This window comes from Salminus brasiliensis, chromosome 23 (assembly GCF_030463535.1).
Source record: "Salminus brasiliensis chromosome 23, fSalBra1.hap2, whole genome shotgun sequence".
NCBI classification, from domain to species: domain Eukaryota; kingdom Metazoa; phylum Chordata; class Actinopteri; order Characiformes; family Bryconidae; genus Salminus; species Salminus brasiliensis.
Genome location: NC_132900.1, coordinates 15498867 through 15522779, shown reverse-complemented (window position 1 = coordinate 15522779; position 23913 = coordinate 15498867). Strand labels below are relative to the sequence as shown.

At 41.4% G+C, this 23913-nt stretch overlaps 1 protein-coding gene across 1 annotated transcript in view; it reads right to left on the bottom strand.

Annotated features, from left to right (window-relative positions):
* The window catches only part of LOC140546223 (uncharacterized), a 294662-nt gene extending 271300 nt beyond the window's left edge, over window positions 1-23362 (bottom strand). Inside the window, exons 1-2 of the mRNA XM_072669455.1 lie at window positions 23263-23362; window positions 19290-19615 (exon numbers count right to left, since the gene is read on the bottom strand). Of these exons, the coding sequence (XP_072525556.1) occupies window positions 19290-19615; window positions 23263-23362 (426 nt within the window). The remainder of the gene's footprint in view (window positions 1-19289; window positions 19616-23262) is intronic.
* Window positions 23363-23913: the final 551 nt, after the last annotated feature.

Genomic DNA, 23913 nt, shown 5'->3' with positions numbered 1-23913 from the left:
TTTAAAGACTAAATTCTTCAATAAGTGAAATTCATGTTTCTACAAACATAAATGACCCATCCCCACATTCCCCAATACACACATAAAGGTATTACAGTCCAGCTGTGCAACATGTTAGGTGCAGATTCCTACCAGAGCTCCACAGATAGAAAATGATGACCCACCAGTTACAGCAGACATATGACTCTCCTATCATAAAGCTATGAACTCTGCAGATGTTTGCGGTTCCGGTGGACAGGTTGTACGCTCGCTCACCTGCTGTTTGTTTGTTTGCTCTCTTATTACTTGAAAAATGACTTGTTACTCCTAGTCCTCAGTTGATATTCCTTCATCTTTGCTTTTGCTTATTTGCTTATTTTTCTCAGCTGGTTGGTATTGTAATCTGTGTGTCAACTGCGACCTCTTACTTAACGTTACTTTGTCTTACCATCTGTCGATTGCGCTTCTGTGTGTTTGTTTACCTCAAGGAACATGGCGACCACAGAGGAACGTGCTCTTCGGACGCTCAGCAAGGAGCTTGCTCTGCTGGACCAGAAGATCCAGTGGCTTTTGGAGAAGCAGGCCGAGGGAAATAGTAATTTACCAGTATCACTCTCATATTGCTTATCAGATAAACCCTGCAGTATTGAGACTGTGTCTGTCCCTCATATAGTCCGCAATTGTAGACGTTCAAAAATCAATTTTAACAACCTGATTAGAATCGACGTTAGCGCTTCGTGATTTCCGAGTACTAGCAACTCCCACATTAAGTTTGGGCTGTTAAACATACGGTCTCTAGCACATAAAGTAGTCATTGTCAATGAAATTATTACTGTAAACCCCCCTCAGTTCACTGTGTCTTTGTGAAATGTGGGTTAAACCTAATGAATTATTGCTCTGAATGAATCGACTCCCCCAGGCTTTAACTACTGCAGTTATCCACTAAGGTCCGGTCGTGGCGGCGGCGTAGCCTCAATCTATGATTCAGTTCTAGGCCTAATCCAAAACTCAGGTTATAAAGGTAAATCGCTTGAAGTGCTTAGTCTTAAAGTGGGAGGCTTTTCTCCGGCTTCTAGAAAGCAGCACTATGTTCTGCTTATTACAGTCTATCGTCCTCCTGGACCGTATACAGATTTTCTTAGTGAAATTGCTGACTTCTTTTCAGAAGTAGCTGTCTCTACTGATAAGGCTTTGATTGTTGGAGATTTCAATATTCACTTTAAAAAAAAGACTCAGGACCCCCTTAGAACTGGGTTTAAAATTAATCTTGATGCTTTGGGATTTATTTAAAATGTTATAGGTCCAACTCATAGATATAGGTCCAACCATACACTAGACCTAGTTCTGACCCTGGGTATTGAAACAGAACATTTAGTAAGCACTTCTCAGCCTGACTCCATTTCTGACCATTACCTAATCATGTAGTCTTAAACCAGGATATCTGCCTGCCGCCTCGCTTTATGAGCAAAAACGTACCATAACAATGTCTACAGCTAGTGTATTTATTAATAACCTTCCAGATTTAACCATCTCCAGCCCATCTCATCATATAGATCTTGAGCATGAAACAGATGATCTACTGTCTGTGCTCCGCTCTAATCTTGACATTGTTGTGCCAATTAAGATCAAACTAATTATGGAGAAAAAGCTAGCGCCTTGGTATAATGACCATACGCATACTCTCTATGGCTTGAATGGCATCATAGTCATGCAGAATGCAAAATAGCCTTAATTAAAGTGGATGTCTCTGAAGCTTTGAAGAAGAGGTAACTATAGTTTATTACTGAACATGACACAGAGAAAATAGTAGCTGCAGTCCACACCTATGCTGACAGTATGTAATTCTTTATCATATTGTCTTCAGAATAGGAGAGTCCAAGACAACGAAAACCTGAACATGAATGAACATGAGATCAGTGACCTCAGGAAGTTATGATTATTGTTTTGAGTAGTAATGTAGAAGTAAATGTACTTGTAGTATGATTCCTAGTATTTACTCATCTCACATTTGACAGTTTTGATTGGGGAACAGATGATCAGGGAGAAAAGGAAAAGGTGATGACAGCCCAGATGAGGAATATGTTCCTCGTCTTTGTAAACAGTCTGTTAGAATTTGATTCTTACAGCTGCTGCTTCATGACTGGCAGGGGAAGACCCAGACTAAGGTAGCTTCACCCTGATGACCCCAGAAGGTTTGGCCTGCTTCTGCCTGTCCCGGCACCAACCATAGAGGAACTCAAGCAAACCCAGGCTTGACCGTATGCTCCACAGCTATAAACTATCCTTTCTTTTCTACATCACACTGTGCTGAAGAACTAGCCCACAAAACAATAACTACATTTTTGTGTAATAACTTCAGTTATTCTCCACAGTGCAGCGTTCCAGACAGACTAATGAGCAGCAGTTCCCACTGGAGGAAGAGCTGCACATCTCTCAAGTCCCTTTAAAGTCCTTTTTACATATTTTTCTGCATTATATTTATTCATATCTGTTGCTATACCTTGTTTTGCATTATTTTTATAATAAGGTTGTTGCACTGATTGGAGTTTGTATACTGATCTCACCATTCCTGGTTTTATTAATAATATACTATAAAATTTTCACTTTTCAATACTGTAAATCATGTTCATCATAACCATTTTAAACAATGTGATTACTGTTTTTTATGTACTTACCCTTATAAACCCTTGTTACTCTGTAAATAGATAATGTATACAACTGTTTAATAAAGTTGTTCATTTTCATCTTGTCTTTTTCATCAACTCATAAGTCATACTTTGTTGTTACAGCGGCATTGTTCATTAATAATTAGACTTTATTTTAACAACAAACAACAATGTTAGAAGTGTAAATCAGGGTAAAGACAGTCTGAAATAAACTGATGTGTAACAGTAACTACATGAAATGGAGGGAGCTGGTGATGAATGAAAGCTGAAGAGCTGGAAGCCCTGATGATCTTCCTGCGTCCAGAAGGTTTGTGTGGTGAAGCTCCAGTGAGGGCCCTTCATAACTGAGGTCTACAGCAGCTACTACTCGGAGAAAAGTGTGTATATTATCTGTTAAACTGAGCAGTATGTTGTCAGGATGTGTAAATTAGTAACTCCAGCTCCAGAGTGTATTTTAGGAGCAGTGGGCTTTTGTGTTCAGGAGAACGAGCTTGGCTCTGGATAAAGCCGGCAGCGCTGCATCCAGCTCGCTAACAGTTGACAGAGTTATATAAAATCCTCATGAGCTGGTTTATAATGAACAGACAATAAAAACAGATCAAGCGAGTATATTTACTGATCATCTTACAGAATATGACTCGTCGTCGCTTGTCATTGTAAAAGTTATTGAACTCGTCTCGCGCTGGTTCCTGCAGGTTCAGTGTCCTCAACCTGGCAACCCGCTCGAGCTGCGGGTCTGGTGTTGAAGGGGCGGGGCAGACCCCTCTCTCCAGTGTTTGGAAATTGGATTGCGGTAGAAATTTTAAACGACTGCTGTCGTTTAGTCCTTATTGTTCCTTTTGATGTTTTATTAGAGGACATTTCACGTCGTCTCCAGTTAAAAACCCTCGAATACGGAGGTTTGTCAAGGACTTTTATCTCTTCTGTCGGTTTGTAAACAACACCTGATGTTCAAATATTTCTCTTAAAATGAAAGTCAACCAAATTCACTGATTTTATACATTTATATTTTATTTAAGTACACATTTCAGACGCGCGTTGGCACGTGATTTGTTTCAGTGACGTAACGAAGCTTCGCTTCCAGCGATCACGTGATTTCCGGTTTTTTGAGCGAGACTCTGAACCGCTGTTCGAGAAGTGAGTCGACTCTCCTTTATAGTCTTTACTCTCAGCTCTGTCTTACTGATCTTAGGGAGCAGAGAGCTCGAGGATTACAGCAGCTGGCTGTGTTACTGTACAGTCCTCTGTCTCGCTGACCGTCTGTGTTTCTGTCTGTTTACTGTGGGGGAACATGGAGACCGCGGAGGAACGAGCTCTCCAGACGCTCAGCTTGGAGCTCGTCCAGCTGGACCGGCAGTCCGAGTTCCACCGACAGAAGACGAGGCCAGAGGCAGCCCGCGACGTCTCCAACGCGGCGGTCTCAGTTCCAGCGCTACCGGAGCGGAAGACCCCGAGGATCGTCACAGCCACTCCCGCACCGGAGAGGGTCTGGGGGCGTCGGCGTGGTCGAAAAAGTCGAGGGCTCCTCCACCACCACAGCTCTTCGACTTCTCCTTCACCTGCTCCGGCTCCGAGTACAGCTCCTCAGGGCGGTGCTCTCATTGCTGGAGACTCTACTGTAAAACTCCTCAGAGTATCGGAGCCCAAAGAGCAGCGCCACGGTCTCCTGTTCTCCAGGTGTTCGTGTTCTGGACGTCGGCAGGCGGCTTCCCTCAGCGGCAGCGTCGCGGCTTCTGGCCCTTCCCAGTCCCACCAGTCAGGTTAGTTTAAGAGGATTTCCTCGATTTTATCAGCATTAATTCTGTGATTTCTCTGCTTGCATTAAAAAGTAATATATCAGTGTCACTCAGTGTTTCAGACAAACCCTGCAGTATGGAGACTGTGTCTGTGTCCCCGCATGATTTATAATCGTAACGTCAGAAAATCGTCTTTATCAACTTTATTAGAATTGATCCAGATTCATTCAGCTTTCCGAGTACAAGCAGCTCCTGTATTGAATCTGGGCTGTTAAATATACGATCACTAGCCCCTAAAGAAATCACGGTCAGTGAAGTTCTGACTGATCAGCTCCTTAGTTCACAATGTCTCTGTGAAACTTGATCAAAACCTAGTGAATACAGAGCTCTGAATCAAGGCCTAGGAGTGATTTTCACATTGGTGGGGGACATAGAATCAGCCCCTCTGGAAGTTTGTGGAGGCTTTTAGCGTTCATGATGGACTTCTGACCTCATGTCATGTTATATAGAGCCTTTATGTACAGATACTGTAGCAACACACTCGTAAAGGAGCCAGTCTGTTCCTGAGACAATAAATACACACCTGTGATCATGATCATGATCACCAACAGCATCACAGTTAGCTTACTGTACTTAATGATGAACATCTAACCCTGTGTTCAGGGGGTTTGTTGTAGACCCAGTGATCATCTAGCTTATGTGTAAAGTTATTTTCATCTGGATAATCAGACAACATGTTGTTACAGGTTCTTCCAGACTGTTTGAGAGCATACAGTGACTTATTCAGTTTACAGAAAACCTTTTTCACCTGTATTTACCTCTGGTTGCTCCATATACATCTCACAATTAATTAAAGCACTCAAGTAGGATGTTGTAGCGTCCATCTGGTGGAGCTGCAGGTCATCTGCATCAACTCAAACTGTGATTCTGTTGAACACCTCTTTGAAGCTCTGTGGTACATTACAAACCCTGAAACAGTAGTCATGTTCATTTGGCTCAGACACGTACTGCGACAATTTACTGACGGTCCAACTTGGATCAGATCTTGTACACATTGTAACTGTTGCAGCTTTAAGTCGTCTTTAGATTAAAAAGAAAAGAATATATGAATATATAAATGTATTTTTGTTCTGTACCACAAACCCAGTAAAAACACAAAACACACAAACATCCACCAGTTTTTTTTAACCGTTCTTTCATACTTGGTGTCCATTGGAACAATTGAAAACAGTAGCTCTCACCGAGGTGTTTTTTACTTCAGATGTCCTTCTCTCTGAAGACAGTTTATAAATCCTGGGTGTTTCCTTATGAATGGAAATTCTAAACCAGGGAAGTCCTTGGTTGGAGTTTCTGTGATTCCATTCAGGAATGCTGCCGTTGTCCCTCTGAGTCCTCTGTGTAAAGTTTATCCCAATAGCCATATGGGGAGCAAGTTAATTGTAAGGAGTAAAACCTACACACAACATGAATATATAAAAAATGGAACCATGGAAAAACTTGCAATGAGTATTAGAACCTTATGTTCCTTGAATAAGGGTCTTCAATACAGTGAGGCCTGAATTTGTCCACATTACTAAGCTTCCTTGCTGCCTAATACCCCCCCCCCCCCCCCCCCCCCCCCCACACACACACACACACACACACACACACACACACACACACACCTTTGGCTCTTCACATACATCAATCTACCTGCTGTTTTGTGAGATCTTGTAGGATCAACAGAATCACTACTTGTTACACTGTGACTTTTGTCTACATGGGGTTGACCTTAGCAGACATACCAAATTGTTCTAGTACTTTTGATGTGTACTTCATTTGACTCCTCTTTACTGCTCCTTGACTTTGATCCAAATCAGTACCTAGAAAATAGTTCAGTTTTCCTTCATATTGAATGTTGTTTGCCTTTTTTTCACCTCCATGAGTAAGTAATTGTTTCTGGCAGCAATGATGAGATCCTCAACCCAGATTATCAGTATCATCCTGCTGTTTTCAGGGTGTTTGTTGAAGACATGATGGTCATCTAGGTTCTGTGTAAAGCCTTTTTTATCTTGATAATCATGTTTCAGGTTCTTCCAGATGCTTTGAGAACATACAGTGACTTATTCAGTTTACAGAAAACCTTTTCACCTGTATTTGTCTTTCCTTTAAATCCCTCTGGTTGCTCCATACACATCTCTCCATCAATCTGTGCATACAAGTAGGATGTTGTAACGTCCACCTGGTGGAGCTCAAGGTCATCTGCATCAAGTCAAACTGTGATTTTGTTGAACACCTCTTTGAAGCTCTGTGGTACATTACAGACCCTGTAACAGTAGTCAGTATTGTTCAGTATCTGGTCTTTAATATCTGACACACAGTCAGCTTAAATACTGAGGTGCTTTCCTGTCTCTCTTTGAATGGCGTGTGCTATGTCAACCTTTGTTTAAACACAATCTTAAGCGTCAGTTTGAAACTCTTTTACCTCTTCTGGAACTGAACACGGTTAGCTGTTGCCATGGGGATACAAATCTCTCTTCTTGGAAGTCATTTGCTATTGACTGGTCAGTCTGGGTTTGGTGTTCAGTAACACACTTTGTAAGAAATGTCACCAGTCTGTGTTTGACTTTCCCTGTGTCTGGATAGTAGACTAGGTATGATGGGCAGATTCCCTTTCTCATTTTGAGTCTCGTTTCTATCTGTCATGTTTGTAAGTGTTGTATACTGATCCAAATACTCTCATCTTTAAAAGGTTTGGCTTTTTCATAACCATATCTGCTGTGGGACAGTGTTCAGTTATTTAACACTCATGGAGCACTGATCTAATGAAGTGGTGTCTAATGTGGTCGTGTCTTCATCTTTGTCACCATACAGGGTTCATGGAAAGAGTGATTGCTTCTTGATTGTCTTCAGGTATTTTCACAGGTGCATATTGGTGATCACTGTTTCTCTCCTCTCTTCTGGTAACACAGTCCATGATCAGTTGAAGCCTTTAAGTACCTCCTTACATGCTTGACTGCAGTCCAGTGTTGTTCTTGTCTGACCCAAATGAACTGTGACAATTTACTGACGGTCCAACTTGGATCAGGTCTTGTACATGTAGTAATGGTTGTGGCTTTGTAAGTCGTCTTCAAACTAATAAGAAAAAAAATGCAGAGCGAACCATCCACTAAGTGTTTTTTTGCTTACTGCACCACAAACCCACTGAAAACACAACAAAACATGCAATCATCCACCAGTTCTTTTAATGGTTCTTTCATACTTTGTCTATTGGAACAACCCAAAAACAGTAGTTGGATAGCTCTCACCAGAGTGTGTCTATAACCCTCTTTTGCACACTGGATCTATAGGACCAGCTAGTATTTTGAGCAAGACTCCAAATTGCTGTTTCGATGCGGTCCTGCTTTGAAAGCTCGACTCAGAGTCGAGCAACTATCCCTACTTTATTGCCTTAATATTGGCTTTGTCTTGTAATCCCTGTGCTATCTGCTATCTGTGTTACTGTACAGTACTTTTTCCTCACTAACTGACTTTTGCATTTCTGTCTTTGTGTTTACCCTCGAGGAACATGGCGACCGCGGAGGAACAAGATCTCCAGATGCTCTGCATGGAGCTCGTCCTGCTTGAACCGCAGATCTAGTTGCTGTTGTAGAGACAGACCAAACTCCACAGATGGAAGACGAGGCCGGAGGCAGCCTGGGAGAGTCGTCGTGTTCTCATTGTTGGAGATTCCACTGTGAAACACTTACATTTTGGGCCCAAAGAGTGACGCCGCTGTCTCCTGTTTTCTAGGTGCCTGTGTCCTGAACAGGCTTCCTTTGGTGCTTCGGCAGTGTGACACCTTCAGCATCATTGTTCTCCACTGTTCTCCACCTGACTCAGCGAGGCCCTGAAGGAGCACTGCCGCACACTTCTGGACACCTTTCCGAAAAAGACAGACTCAAGGATCGAAGAGGCCGCTTGGGGTCCGTCGTTCATTCTTGGTGATTTGGACAGTTGGCAGGTGTGTGTCTGTGTGTCTGTGTGTGTGTGTGCGATATTACTTTTTAATACAAGCAGAAAAAATAATATCAGTGTCACTCAATGTTTCAGACAAATCTTGCAGTATCGAGACTGTCTGTCCCTCACATGATTTGTAATTAGAACGTCAGAAAACCGAACAACCTTATTAGAATTAATCCAGATTCTTCATCCTCAGGGTAGGAAAACTGGTAAATGATCCTTAATCCAGATTATTAGTATTATCCTCCTGATTTCAGTGTGCTTGTTTTGGACACAATGGTCATCTAGTGTAAAGCCATTTTTATCTAGATCATAATGCACCCCCGGGTTCTTCCAGACTGTTTGAGAGCATACAATGACATTCATTTTACAGAAAACCTTTTCACCATGTTTGATTTTCGCTTAAATCTCTCTGGTTGCTTCTTACAGATCTCACAATTAATTAAAGCATTCAAGGAGGCTGTTGTAACGTCCATCTGCTGGAGCTGAAGGTTGTACTTTGCTGTCATCTGCGTCAAAGTGTGTATTGGTGTAATGACTGTATGTTTGTTTGAATGTTAGGGTTTTTGATTGGGTTTGGGGGTTTGTGGTGTAGTAAACCAAATAACTTTAAGTGGATTGTTCTCTTCTCACTCTTTCTCCTTTACCTGAGGATGAGCTACAAAGCCATGATTGGGAATGGGTTAATAGGTCTACATGTAAATAAAGGAGTGATTGCAGACAATTTAACCCCCCTCCAAGTGCTAGTGAGCAGCACACAATTTTTCTAATATAGGTTCATCTTAATCTCCTCTGTCCGCAAGACCTCTCATGTTGCTTGTTACTCCTAGGCATTTCTTCATTTTCTTTAACATTAGCATTGGCTTGTTTCTTAGCCAGTTTTAATCCTGGTGTTATCTAGTGTGTTACTTTACATTATTGTTCTTTACTAACTTACTAACCCCTGTGTTTACTCAAGGAATACGGTGGCAGTGGAGAGGCCCTGGGAGAGTCAGCGTGACCAGGGAAACCGGTAAAATGTCCTCAGCACTTTATCTTCAGCGAAGGACAACTACTCAGGGTGGTGTTCTCATTGTTGGAGACTGTCTTCTAAAACACTAATTAATATCTGTCACAAAAGGTAACTCCAAGGTGCCAGTGTCCTGGAGGACCACTACTGCACACTCCCAGACAACATATGGAAGAAGACCGCTGCCAGCATCGTCATCTCTAGCTCCATGCCCATATACTGATAAATGAGCAAGCCGTTCAGCCAACTCTTCACGCTCCACTGCTGGCTGCAAAGAAAGGCTTCATCTGTGCTCCCTGGGGTTTGTTGATCTCTCTGGGAACATCAAGAAGGTGCTATGCCAGGACTGACTGGCCCTACCCAGTCACACCAGTCAGGTAAGTGATTTACATGATTTACTTTATTCCCATCATTAATTCTGCCATTGCTCTGCTTGTGTTAAAAATTGTCTAGCTCATATTTCTGACAAACCCTGCAGTATCTAACCTGTGTCGGTCCCTCACATTGTAACCAAACATTATCAATGACAATATTAGGGATAACCACCTTAGTTCACCATGTCTAATGAATACATGGCCCTGAATGAATCCACTCCCCCAGGTTTTAACTATTACAGTTTTCTTTACAGGTCTGGTCGTGGCGGCATATTTATGATAAAAAGCTAAGTCTTTTTATCTATTCCATCTGCAACAGTGTGTGACTGTCTGTCTATCTTTATCTCTTTGTCCATCTATAACTCTGGCTGGTTGTCCATCCATCTGCAGCTTTCAGTGTCTGTGTGTCAGTCCAACTTTTAATCCGAGGTAGCTCTCTTTACATATAAGGCATATAATCTCCCTACCGACTCACCCTAAAGATCTGATTCATGTAACAGATGATCTACCCTGCACCACACTCTCTAACCACAGCTTTTTGTGTTAATGAATGGTGCACCAGCTCCAAAGCATACCTGCTTCAGTTACTGAAAAGGACTTGTTTAGCATAGTTCCATCACAGTTTTTAAAACTGGTTTTGCCTAGGCTCTGTCTGTCCATTCATGTGCAACTCTGTGGCTGGCTGTCTTTCTGACTGTGCGTCTGTAACTATATTTGGCTGTGTGTATGTCCATCAGCACTCTTTGGCTGTCTATGAATCTGCAATTCTGTTGCGTTCTGTTTAAACTCTGATGGCTGGCTGTCTATCCATGTGCAGTTCAATGGATTGCTGTCTAACAATGTGCAACTCTATGGCTGGCTGTCTTTCTGACTGTGTGACTGACTGTTTCTGACTGTTTGGCAGTGTGTATTTCGCTCCGCAACTCTGGCTGTTTATAAATCTGCAATTGGTTCTGTTTAGACTCTGGCTTCAACTCTGACTGGCTGTATGTCCATCTGCAACTGGTTGACTGGGTGGCTGTCCATTTTAAACTGTGTCTGTCTGCAACTGTGTGTGGCACTGTTTGCATGTCCATGTTCAACTTTGTGGCTGGCTGGCTTTCTTTCCATGTGTGATTCTGTGGCTGGACTGGCTGTCTTTGTGCAACTCTGGCTGGCTGGCTGGCTCGCTGGCTGCTTACCGTTCTGCATCTCTGTCTGTCTTCATCTAAAACTCTACAATTCATCCTGCTAAGGCGTTGGCAGCAACTCTGGCTGTGTGTATCCATATGAAACGCTGTATTCATGTGAAACTGTCTGACTATCTGCATCTCTGGCTGGTTGTATCCATCTGCAACTGTGTGGCAATTCAGTGGCAACTTTCTTTCAATGTGCAGTTCTGGTTGACTGGCTGGCTGTTTTTCCGACTATGCATCTGCAACTCTGTTTGACTTGTATGTATGTCCCTTGGCTTTCAGTCCTTCTGCATCTCTGGCTGTCTGTCAATCTATACCTCTCTGGTTATAAATCTGCAATTCATTCTGTTTAGACTCTGGTTGCAACTCTGACTGTCTGCAACTGTGTTTGTTTTTAAATCTGCAGCTCTGTGGTTGTTTTTCTGTTCATCTGCAGCTCGTTCTATTTTACCCATCTACAAATCTGTAGCTCGCTGTCTGTCCACCTGCACCTCTGGCTGGCTGGCTGTGATGTGGTAGTGTGGCTTCAAGCAGATGTGAAGGACGCTTCACCACAAGCACATAGCTGAATACTTCCAGGTAAGTTCAGGTGATATTGAATTTATGAAACAAGTCAAAGGAAAATGTATATAAAAAAATAAAACAGAACAGAACACAAATGAGCTCACTCAGTCGCACACACTATTAAATTTATATAGATTTATAACCTCAAGATTGGATTAATGTAATGCTGCTATGGTAGGAAGTTAATGTAAATCTTTAAATAAGCTCAGGGTCATTAAATAAGTTCAGAATGCAGCGGCTTTTGTGTCCACGTATGTCTATTCTCTCATCCCTGCACTGGATTCCAGTTAATATCCACTTTGATTATAAAATACTTCTTCTGACTTGAGTCTCTCGATTGTCCCCACAGCATCTTGAAAAACGTCTTAAACCTTACAACCGGTAACGTACATTTCTGGACAACTCTTAGGGAAGAACCTCCAACTCTGGAATAAATGTCCTGTTGCTGTTCTGGGCACACTTTTAGTATTCTAATCATGCTGCTGTAGCCTGTTTTCATACTAACACTGTTTTGTCCTGATCTGATTATAGGTTCTGATTATTATTGTCTTTCTAAGCTACGTTTACAGGTTGTACACCAGTCTACTCATACTCCTAAATTCCTTTCTTCATTTTTTTCTTTGTCCTCATATGCTGAGCTGCTCGCTGCTGACGTGAGTTCATTCATGGTTGGGTGCTGGTGCCTACCCTCTGGGTCAGCCTTGTCCCACTGTAAACCCTCCTGTTTTGCTGCGCTCCTCCCACTAATATGTTGTCTTGCTCTGCGTCTTTATATTGAGTCATTCTTACCTCACTGCATAGCTGTGCACATGACTGTTTACCTGCACACACTTTCACATTGCACTCCCATCATTTTTGGCTTGACGTCACATTTGCAGCAGCTCTTAAAATTCACTACTGTTTCTTTGTTGATTTTTATTCTTGTTCTGTCGTGTTGTGCTATCCTGTGTTGAGCAGAAGAGAATGGGTTACTCTTTTGAGTCTTGGTTCCTCTCAAGGTTTTTTTCTTCAACTTGTGTACATATGAGATTTTAAATTTATTATTTATTTATTTTATTTTTTAATTACCACAAATGTCTAAAACCCTGCTTTCACTTTGTCATTGTGTAGAGTTGTGTAGAACTCAGTCTATTGTAGAATAGGTCTGTAACAATCAATAATCAGTGTGTTCTGTACAGTTCTTATACTTCAAATGACCTGAGTGACACTTTTATTGTTAGGATTTTAAGGTGCATGTGATCAGATGATATGACCATCTGAAGAGTCAATGGCAACGGCTGGCAAACAGTCATCCTGACTCCATCCTACGTTGACAACACAGCCTAAGGTGTGATCCTAGCGCCGCCTTGGCTGCCTGCGATAACGCTGACACGCCACAGTTAAACTTTTAGCTCTGAAGGACAAAGACTGTGACAGGAGAATTCCTGTCTCAGCACCCTGTAAACAACCGCATTGGACTGATTGTATTGCTCGCTTCCCACCACCTTCAAGATCTGACCCAGAACGCTTTGTTTCAGTTGTGGTGGAACAGAAATGGATTTGTAGGTTGGGAATGCACCCAGAACAGGATTGAACTCTGGACTATTTACAACACTTTCTGAGTAAAATGGTCCAGAACATTGTGCACTCTTGACCTCCTTTCAGCCCCCCAGGAATCTGGTTCCTATCCTTTTTCACACACAAGGACAATGCATCACCTAATGTTTAATTAGTCAGTCATACCGATGTCTCTTGTGGGATTCTGTGTTTAAAACAAAGTGTTTCATCCAAACTGGCTGAGCTGTTCTCACGTTCGAGACTCTTACCAACACTACTTTAGGAAATGACAGCATGTGGTTGTCCTATGTAGCTTTTACAGCCACAGTGCTTCAGGACTGAAATAAGGGGTGAGGACACCAGTCTTACGGGATGATAGAAATCCATGTTTAGTAAATGGAAAATGTTTATGGACTCTGAGCTGATCATATGGATTGCAGTGCTTGTGCTCGGTGGCTGCTGTATTATCCTGTTCATTCGAGGCCTTTTTCTCTGAGTGGTAGATATGTCTGTTTCTTTGCAAATGTATTTTGGCCACAATTCTGTCTCTACTGTTATGACCTTGATCAATTCTACCCGTGTCATTTGTACAGTAAGTCCTGTGGCAGAAGAGGCCTGAGTTTAGGAAAGGACATTTTTATTGTATCCAATCCTTTGAGTATGTTTATGTAGTCAGGACTTTCCCTGTGAATCAAGGCCTTGTTTTATCTAAGATGTGTTTTAAATTGGCTTGAAACCTTGACGACTTCTTTTTTTTTTTCTCTGTAGTGCAGGGCTACAGAGGCTGTAACAGAGCTGATTCACGACAACGAGAGAAAACAATGGCTTAAAAAGCTCCAGTCCCACCTGACCTTGATCCGCTTAATGAGGGAAGCCGGCTGCTGAGCGCGTGCCGAGGGCCTGACAGTTACAGGTATTACACTGTATTGAAATTGGCTTGAAACCTTTACTACTTCTTTTTTTTTTTTTTTTTTCCCCTCCCAGCTTGCCGTGATCTGACTTCCACCCTACCTATTGGATCTCCTAAACTCCCCCTCCTTTCTGTTTTTACTCTCTCTCTACCATGTATTAGGATGCCCAGTTCCAGCTGTTCCATCCTTGTACCACCAGACCTGGCTCTCTACTACCCTACTACCCACTGTCCTGATCTAGAGCCTCGTGTTGATTCATCCTCACCTCACTGCATGAACATGCATACCTGCCTGGACTTCAACATTTTTTACTCATGTTTTCGTCTTTTATGGCTTGACGGCACATTTTCATATTCTCTTAATTCAGTATTGATTTATTGTTTTTATTCCTGGGTTTTATTCTAGGTATTTATACCCATATCTCTGTTAAAATGCTTTGTGATGACATTCATTGTGAAAAGTGTTTTATAAATAAACTTGAATTGATTTTATAAGGCTTTTTTCCCCTTTTATCTATTTTGTTTTTTGCCAATGTTTCAATATCACTCCCTTTTCCTATTATTTATTACTTGTTGACACTTTGAACATATAACCGAGTGATGACGCCAACTGCTTGTACTTTCCTGCTTTAGAGAAACTAGGGCTGTCAAAGCTTGTATATCATATATATACTCTTCTATATTCTGAAAGCAGTGTGTGCAGTCTTTAATCCCTTATTTTCCACTAATAATAATAATAATCATAATACATGTAACATTTGCTGTTACTTTACTTTAAGTCATTCTTTGTGTGTTATTATAGTAGTCTAGTGGTTATAGATTTAGTCTCTAAGTATACCAGGCTATGTAGAAGTCAAAACAGTAAAAGTCAATACAAAAGCAGAAGTCAATACAAAAAAAACCTGAACTGTTCACTAATGCTGATTAAAGGTTTCTGATGGAATACTCAAGACAGGAAGATCTTACTCGGGCCAGTATATTAATTATGAATTACTTCAGGTGACCATATATATGTAAATTCAGTATGGGAGTAAAAGGGGAACACACATTTAACACTTAAACTGTTATGGTAAATTTATCTTTACCCCTTATCTCGTGTTCATTACGTCCTCTCTGTAATCTTCTCACCCTGAACTGAATTTAGAGCATCTATTGACCGATACTTGGAAAATATATGAACATGGACTCCCAGGTGGTAGGTGGGATGAGAAGAACCATATCTTAAAATAAAAAATATGTGAAAAAACTGGATGTAGTTCAGTTCATGACAGTCATGAAAAGGAAGAGTGACGGTCTGTAAACAGAAGAATTGATAAATCTGTAGAATCCTCACTTGAACTGAATGTTTAAATGCACTGGAACTAAAGAAACAAACTGTAGCTGGTCTCTGTGGCCTAGACCTTGCAAAGGCTTGTGGGAGGGTGCAGGGAGATTGCCTCCAAGGCCAAGTGAGGTGAGGGTCCCGGAGAGCAGGAGATAAGAACAAATAAACTGCTGTTATATTTAATATATGCCGGAGTTGATCATTTAGACACTACAGTCTATTAGACGTCTAAATTAAACAGCCCATAATGTTGCATATTAATGGTTTTCAAATGCTGCCATGGAGTTTCAGTTCATAGTTTCTAAAATGAATCTGGGTCTGGGTAAATTTGATCTGGATTCATGTTGGGAAATAAGGACTGTTTACACTCATTATGGAACTTAAAGGTGAAGGTCACTTTAGGTCAGTCTGAAACCACATTAAGGTCATTTTCTCCAGGCCTCCTCATACTGTGGTTATTAGCACAACATAATGGAGACAGTTCAGGGTAAAGAGACATATGTAGACAATTCAGTCCAGTTTCACAGAGATTACACTGATTCAGGATGAAAAGCGACTCAGCAGCGCCACCTACAGGTCAGACATCATATCTGCAGCAGCAGCTCCAGTCATAGACTCACTTATTAACGAGGCTAATCGTTTCATCTTAAGGCATTTTAGCACATTAAATATGTAAATATTGCCATTGTTATTATTGTTAATAAATAATGACAACCACAATAATAATTTCCTTTATGTATTACAGATGTGATGTTTTCATGATACAGTTGTTTTCAATAATAATAATGATAATAAATAATTTATTAGTTACTGTCATACCTGGTCAGACGTGGCAGTGAACCCAAGGAAACACTTGCAGGGATGGTCGATGCAGGACTTTAATGTAACCTGGGCAAAAGTAAACAGACACAACAAAGCAAAGCACAACCGGGAGAACAGCAATCTAATGCACAGAACCAGAAACAAAATCCAAACCTCACAACTCAAACTGGACACAGTAACACAGCTGGGACTGGGAGGAAGCTGAGCAGTATTCAGGAAAACGAGAAACATATCAAACAAAAGCAGAACACTAGACGGAGCTCGGGCCAGGAGAAAGAACACAAGCGAGGTGTTGAAAAAAACAATGAACAGAAACCTGGAAGCAGAAAAACCAACAAACCAAAATAATGAAGGAAAAACAGAGAAGCAAGACTTCAGTAAAACAGGGAGGCATCAAGGCTTAGATTAGCAGAGCAGACAGAGCAACAAGGATAACAGACATAAGACCAAACAGGCAACGACAGGATCAGTCTGCTTCCTCTTTGAGCAGAGCGTAGAGCGCAGTGCTACAGAGGCTGTAACAGAGCTGATTCACGACAACGAGAGAAAACAAAGCGACGGCTTAAGAAGCTCCAGTCCCAGCTGACCTTGATCCGCTTAATGAGGGAAGCCGGCTGCTGAGCGCGTGCCGAGGGCCTGACAGTTACAGGTATTACACTGTATTTACACAATTCATTTATATCATTTATTTTACTATTAATAATAACGGTTATGTTTAGAGTTTTAAATATTTGAATATATTTATATTGCCATTATTGTTAATTATAAATGAACAACAACAACAGTAATAATAATGATGTCCTTTATTCATTACTTGAAACTGAACTGATTTTTGAACTTAGACAATCACAGCAATCACTTGCAGACATGCCCCTAGTTCTCCAGGTAGCCAACAGGAGGGCCAGCTGATTTTTATTTGTGTGGCCTTTCCTTAATGTTTTACACCGAGCATCAACAACATAGCAGCACATGCAAAGCCCAGAAGGAAAACCACAGCCGGCCTCCTCCACACTGTCCCTCCTGTCTGAATGTGTGAGCAGTGACGCTGCCCCAGTTACTCACATCTGTCACTAGAAAGTGTTTCAGCAGGTGCTTGAAGATGCTTTTCTCACCTCTTCTGGAATTGAGACAGTCAGAGATTTAATAAAGAAAACACATTCAGTTCAGCAGACGGAAACACGTTGTTACTAGGAGAGGGTCAACAGAGGATGGTCAGACTGGTTGGAGCTGACAGAAAGGCTACAGTGACTCAGAGAATCACTCTGTACAGCTGTGGAGAGCAGAACAGCGTCTGCTCCTCTGAGCTTAGTGGCTGAATGTGTATGAAGACCTCTTGACTTTTCTGGTCAGAGTACGTCATCACGACTATCTAGTTTACATTAATGTAGTCCTCATCAGAGAACTCTGAGATGGATGATGAAGACTATTATGAGAACTCAGAGGATTCAATCTCCACATGGGCAGTCGTGTGTGTGTTTGGCAGAACACACAAATGAAAAACTGGTTTACGACACAATTTTAGCCACAAAATGTCAATGTTATGTGAACTACAAAGTGGGCAGGAACCTGAAAGATGGGAAAATAAGTCAATTTCCAATATTATAACCAGTACTGACACAAATGACTATGATGTTCTACACAGTTTACATAAACATTCACCTGCTGCTGATTTTCCAACGCTGGTTTTCACACATCAGCATCTACATTGATGTAGTCATCATCAGAGTCACCGAATCTTCTTTCTCTGGAAGAACTGTTTCTCCACTTTCATCATAATCATCTTCATCCTCCATCTTCTTCCTCAAACAGGTGATCCTGATCCTGTCACAATACAGTTAAAACTTAACTCTGCCACATCTCTCAGTCCTAGCTTCACTTTTCAGAGGAGGGTCTGGTCTTCTCCCACAAAGCAAAAGCCACCAGAATTCCACCCTTCTCTAATTCCAGAGTTCTTTAATTCTCTTACACCTGGTTCAATACAACCCCAACTCCTCCCAGTACAACCCAAACTCCTCCCAGGGCAACCAGAATTCCGTTGCGAGTACAAACAAAATCACCACCAGTACAAGCGTAACTCCTCCCAGTACCACCTTAACTCCTCTCAGTACATCCAAAGTCCCTCCCAGTAGAACCAAATCCCCTGCCTTTACTGGGAAATAAGTGAATTAGCAGATTCCATCCCACTAAGCAATCAGATTCCAGTCTGACGAACCAGAGAGGCATTAGACTACTAAGTGTAACAGGATGCACCAGATTAGAGTCCTCTCTTTGTTGAAGAGCGATTTCTGCTTTTTCATAATCATCATCCTCCTCCCCCTCAGTCTCCTCATTTCCCGCCGGGGCTCTGGCACCTGAAGAATTGTGTGGATAGATAAATTAATAAATAAATAAATACATCTTTTCAGTGGTTAACCATCTTTTACAGCAGCACATTTCTCTACACTTTAAACAAGGGGGTTCTTAAAGGCCTCTTTATAAAACCATGACACATCAAAGAACTACTGAATTTTACATGGTTCCTTGCCTGATTAAATTATTATTTTTTTAATATCAGTACATTTTTACCAAAAGGCATTCTACACAGTACCTAGGTACACTATGTAACTAGGTACAAAAGTATTGGGACACCTGCTCATGCTCATTGTTTCTTCTCAATATAGAGATCCACAACAACTCAACAAAGTAGTCTGCAAGAAGAATGTTTCTTTTTGGGATTTCTTATAGATTTTATAAAATGTCTTCAAAATATAATGGATGATGCTTCATGAGTTGGGCAGTTGATGAGTTGGGGAGTTTGGGATGAGTTGGGAAGTTTGGGATGAGGTGGGGTGGTAATCCTCACATCCATGTTCGTTCTGCAGAGAAGAAAATAAGATACTTTTTAATACCCTTGATTTCAGAAGAAATAATGAATGAGCAGGTGTCCACAAACATTTGGACACGTGTATCTACTCTCTGTTTACCTTCTATGAGTTTCAATGTACCTCAGTAAACTGTCCTCTGAACAGAAAGTACTCACAGTGTCTACGATACGTCTTCTCAGCTTTCTGCAGTTTTTGCTTATTTCTCCCTTTGAGGAAAACAATGATCGGCACTGATACGAGTAACAGTCCTGCTGCTGCTGCTGAAAAACTGATGATGGGAACCAAAACTGTCGGAACATTTACACTTCAGGAGAACTAGTCCAGAAAAACGATGAGCTCATCTTATTACTGTAACTTTCACAGTGACGGCCAAGAGTTCCGTGTTGGAGGATCTAAAAGAGTGTGAAGACACAGTTACTTCATAAACACAAATGTAGTTTCCCTGGTGGACATAATCAGCCTCAGGGAAGGAGAAGGTGGTGGAGTGGTTAACAGCTGACTGAGTTTTGGTGATGCTGGATTCACCACTGAACTCCAGGTGGAAGGAGCCTCCTGGATACTGCGGTTGAACGGAGCAGATGATGGAGCTGTAGCTCCTGGTCACTTCAGGCCCTTCAAGCCACCAGTGAAACACTGGTGAAGCACTGAAGGAGATGTTGGCCTGCAGCAAATTCACTGGAAAAGAAGAGGAACTGGTATCAGTAGCTGTAAACTGGTACAACATTTACACAGGCCACATTGTGATTGCAGCAGCTCATCCACAGTGGCTGTTCACACATACAGCAGTTCTCTGTGGGAAGGCAGCTACTGTTTGGTATCTGTCTGGCTGTCATCAGCTCACAATCAGTTAAGTTGCTCTACTAAAAATAGATAATGGACTGAATTCAGCATCTTTAAGGTGCACCTATTTCTGACACAGATGTGCAAACAGCACTCAGCTTGTCTAGTGCTTGTAGAAAAGTACTGCTATTAGAATAGGACCCAGCATTGAGCTGAATTACGGTGGTGCTCCATCTAATAGTTTTAGATGGGATGAGTTGGGGATGAGGTGGTGGGGTGGTGATCATCCAACATCCTGACCTCACTAACGCTCTTGTCACTGAATGCAATAAAATCCTCACAGCAATGCTCCTCCAAACTCTAGTAGAAAGCCTTCTTCCCTGAACAGTAGAGACAGTTACTCCAACAAAAGCAGGATAAATACTTTTTTTATATCCTTCATTTAGAAGAAACAATGAATGAGCAGGTGTCCAAATACTTTTGTCCATATAGTGTAAATCACAGAATTCTTGATTTAGCGCTAATTAGTATAATATAATATTCTCTTTAATTTTCATTGGTTCTTATAACTTCTTATAGTCCATACCTGTTCTCTAAACAGAGCAGCACATGCTAAGCACAAAACTGGCCGGGTGTGAATCCGGTAGTGGCACACTTTTTTTTATGGACGTTTTTAGACAGCCAGTAGCAATCCGTGCTGCTCACATATGATTACAGAAAGCTGCTACTACTACTGCAGTCAGACGAGCTTATTATAAAGTCATTCTCTGTTCTCTTACCCACAGTGATGCTGATGGAGTTGCTCCTGTCTGATTTGTATAAGATGTTACAGTGGTCACAGCTGTACTGGACTGCTTCCCCAGGTGAGACGAGTTTGAGGTGTTTAGGGTGAGCTTTGGGCTCTCCAGGGCGTCTGTTAAAGGAATGTGATTAGTCTCTGATCATTAATGGTGCCAGTTAGTTTTTGTTATTAAGAAACCTCTGACTTCTGACTTATAAAGACTACATGCACAGTAACGTTCCCAGTGTTAAATCAGCACTTAAGTAATCAATACAGTTCAGCTCACCCTTCTAACACTATGCAGTGTAATAGTACAGTCTAATAACAGAAGTTAATGGAAGATCTGTTTGTCTTATTGACCAGAATGCTTCTTGGTCTGCTAGCTTGCATGACATCCAGGTAATCCAAGTACATCCTGGATACATGGGGTTTTTTAATCATGCTTAATATACCAGCTACAGTGGGTGCAAACCTGGTGAAGACAGGAAACGTTTGACCTGTCATTGCCAACAAAGGTTATGTTACTAAGTATTGAGTTGAACTTTTGTTATTGACCAAATACTTATTTTCCACCAAAATTTACAAATAAATTCTTTTCAAATCCTACAATGTGATTTCCTGGATTATAGCTGAAGTGTTCCTATGATGAAAATTACAGACCTCTCTCCTCTTTCTTAAATGATTATTAAATACAACAAATGAAAATCTAAATAAATTAACCTCAAAAAAGAATGACGTTCACCTGTTAATGTTATTATCATGGCGTGTACGGCCAGACCTGAAGGGATGAACACTCGCAGAGATGGAAATCAAAGCAAGATACTTTATTAACCAAATACAAAACAAAGAGATATGAACAGCAAAGTGCAGCAACATGGGCAAAACCATGAACAGAACCAAAACGCGACAAATCAGATGGCGAACAAAACAAACCCGGGACTGGGAGGAGCAGGGAGCTGAACGAGAGTGACACGAGGGGAGAACTACAGGGGAGATAAACACAAAACCACAAGCCTCGCTTGGGCAGAGAGGGGAGATACAAAACTAAGGACAGAGCTGAACTCTGTGTACAAACGAAGGTAGCTGGGGAACTAGCCGCTAGACGAGCAAGCAAGGCCGACATAACCTGAACCTGCAGAGTACTAAAACATAGGTCGCCTTGGAACCTGAGCAGGAAGCGAACGTAACACGCTTGCCTCTCGAAACAGACTATGGTATCGTAAACACACAGGGGTAGCTGGAGAGCCAGCTGCCAGACTAGAAAGCAGGGCAGACCTAACCTGAACCTGCAGAGTACTGCCTAAAATGTAGGTCGCCTTGGAACCTGAGCAGGAAGCGAACGTACCTCGCTTGCCTCCGAGTCAGACGGAGAATCTCTCCTAAACATGGACCGCAAAACTAGAGCTGAGCTGAACACGCCAGTAACGCGTGATGAATCCCAGAGCGTCACAGGGATTCCAGCCGAGTCAATTCACGGCAGAGAACAAAGGGAACTACACTCCTTTCTCCTTACTCCCAGTCCCAGGTGAAACACATGAACAATGAATCAACACAAATAAACAGACACGATCAGGAAGTCCCTATTTGGGCCTGTGGGCAGCGGCTCGGGATCGCCCCGGGGGAGGGCACGATAACGAGGGCCTGACAGTTATAGCTTTATGGTAACAGTAGGGGGCATGGGTCATCTTTCAGAAACAATATTCTGTAGACAACAGTAAACAATTATTTAATACTTAAATATACTTTTGTAATTTGTAATTACACTGATTATTCTTATGTATATGATTATTTAATATATTTTTAATTATAATAATTTTATTTTTGAACATCCAGTGAACAGTTTAAACTCACCGGGCATATCGAGAGTCTCTACACCCAACTGAATGATGCGTGGAAGAATCGCCATCTAGCGATCATTATATGTCAGTAACAGCTTCCTTTTTAAAGACTCGCTTCCCGGCGCTTCTCGTGACATTCAGGGTGAGATGGTAAATATTTGTTGTCGTTCCTTGTGTAACATTTCCTATATTTAATTTAACATAAAACACGACTCATATGAGGGGTTAGGTTGGGTGGTGTGAGCAGTTTAACTGAACCCTACGCCTTCAAATATTTCTTTAACTAGAAGCTGAGTGAATATTTACTGCTGGAAGGTCTAATTTACACTGGAGAGTGATATCATTTTCCTTTATGCTTTAAAAATTAAATTCTTTAGAAATTTGGATTCAGTTTTTATTACACACTGTGCTGTAATGGCTCCTGCGAGCTTAAGACTCTCCACAGGGGGCGCCATTAGCGCAGCAATGTACTTGAAGTACTTGAGCAGCTTTGGTGTAGAGATGCTCACTGAGAAGCTTTTCAGAGTATTAACACAGTTCAGTGCTGTTGAAGCATTTGACTCCTGACTCCATGCTGCCACCTAGCGTCTAGTTTAATCTCCTACAATGACTGTTTCTGTCTTTAATACAACTACACCTTTCATACAACGCAAATGTCAATTTGATGTTTCCAAAATTAAATTAATATACCACTGAACTGATATAATTCTCATTCTTATTAACCACCGAAAAAAAAAAAAAAAAAAAAAAAAAAAACTTTATTTGACCTAAAAATGTCTCTCTCTCTTTTTTACACACTTTCACACATTCTGGAAAGTAGGCGTCAGAGGGACTGAGACAAAAGTATTAAGTTATTCAGACAAAATCTAAGATAAAAGTCTTTATTAATGGATCAGTGTATAAATGTAGCCGGTCCTCTTTACATCCGGGGTACCCGTCCACGACTCTGCGTTGTGTCCAGCTGCACAAAGAAACGGGCTGGACTCTGTCTGCTGGTTCAGCCTGGTTCTTCTCTTCGACCATGCTCCAGCCCGTCTAAATGAAATGAAAAGATGCAGTTCACTAAAGAGAAGCAGCCTCTGTCTCCTCATTCATGCTGCAGCACAGACTAGCTGAGCTACAGGCTAAGCTTAATACACTGCATTCAACCCATATTCACTTCCTAATCAATGCTGAACGAGTCTGTGTGTGTCTGTTGTGAGTGTTGGACCCTCATCTGTTTAGAAGCATACTGTCCTAATTGCTGCTGCTCCAACATTGCATTTAAACCACTCCCATTTGTTCAAAGGTGAAATATCTTCAATTAAGCAAAAGGTTACTATTAAATTTCCTAATTGAATTCAAAGGTGATTTACATTTGTTCAAAGAGAGGAAGAAGGGAACTGAACAGTGATTAGTTAAAGGAGATGCTGAAATTTCACAACTTTAAATACTATCCGTCATATTGTGAGAGATTAACCAGTAGTGTAGCCTTGAACACTGAGCATTATTAGAAGCATTAAACCAGGTGTACTGTCTGGCATTGGGGTTTCTTGTCCTCCAACAGTTTGTCAGATTAGTATTGGAGACTAAGT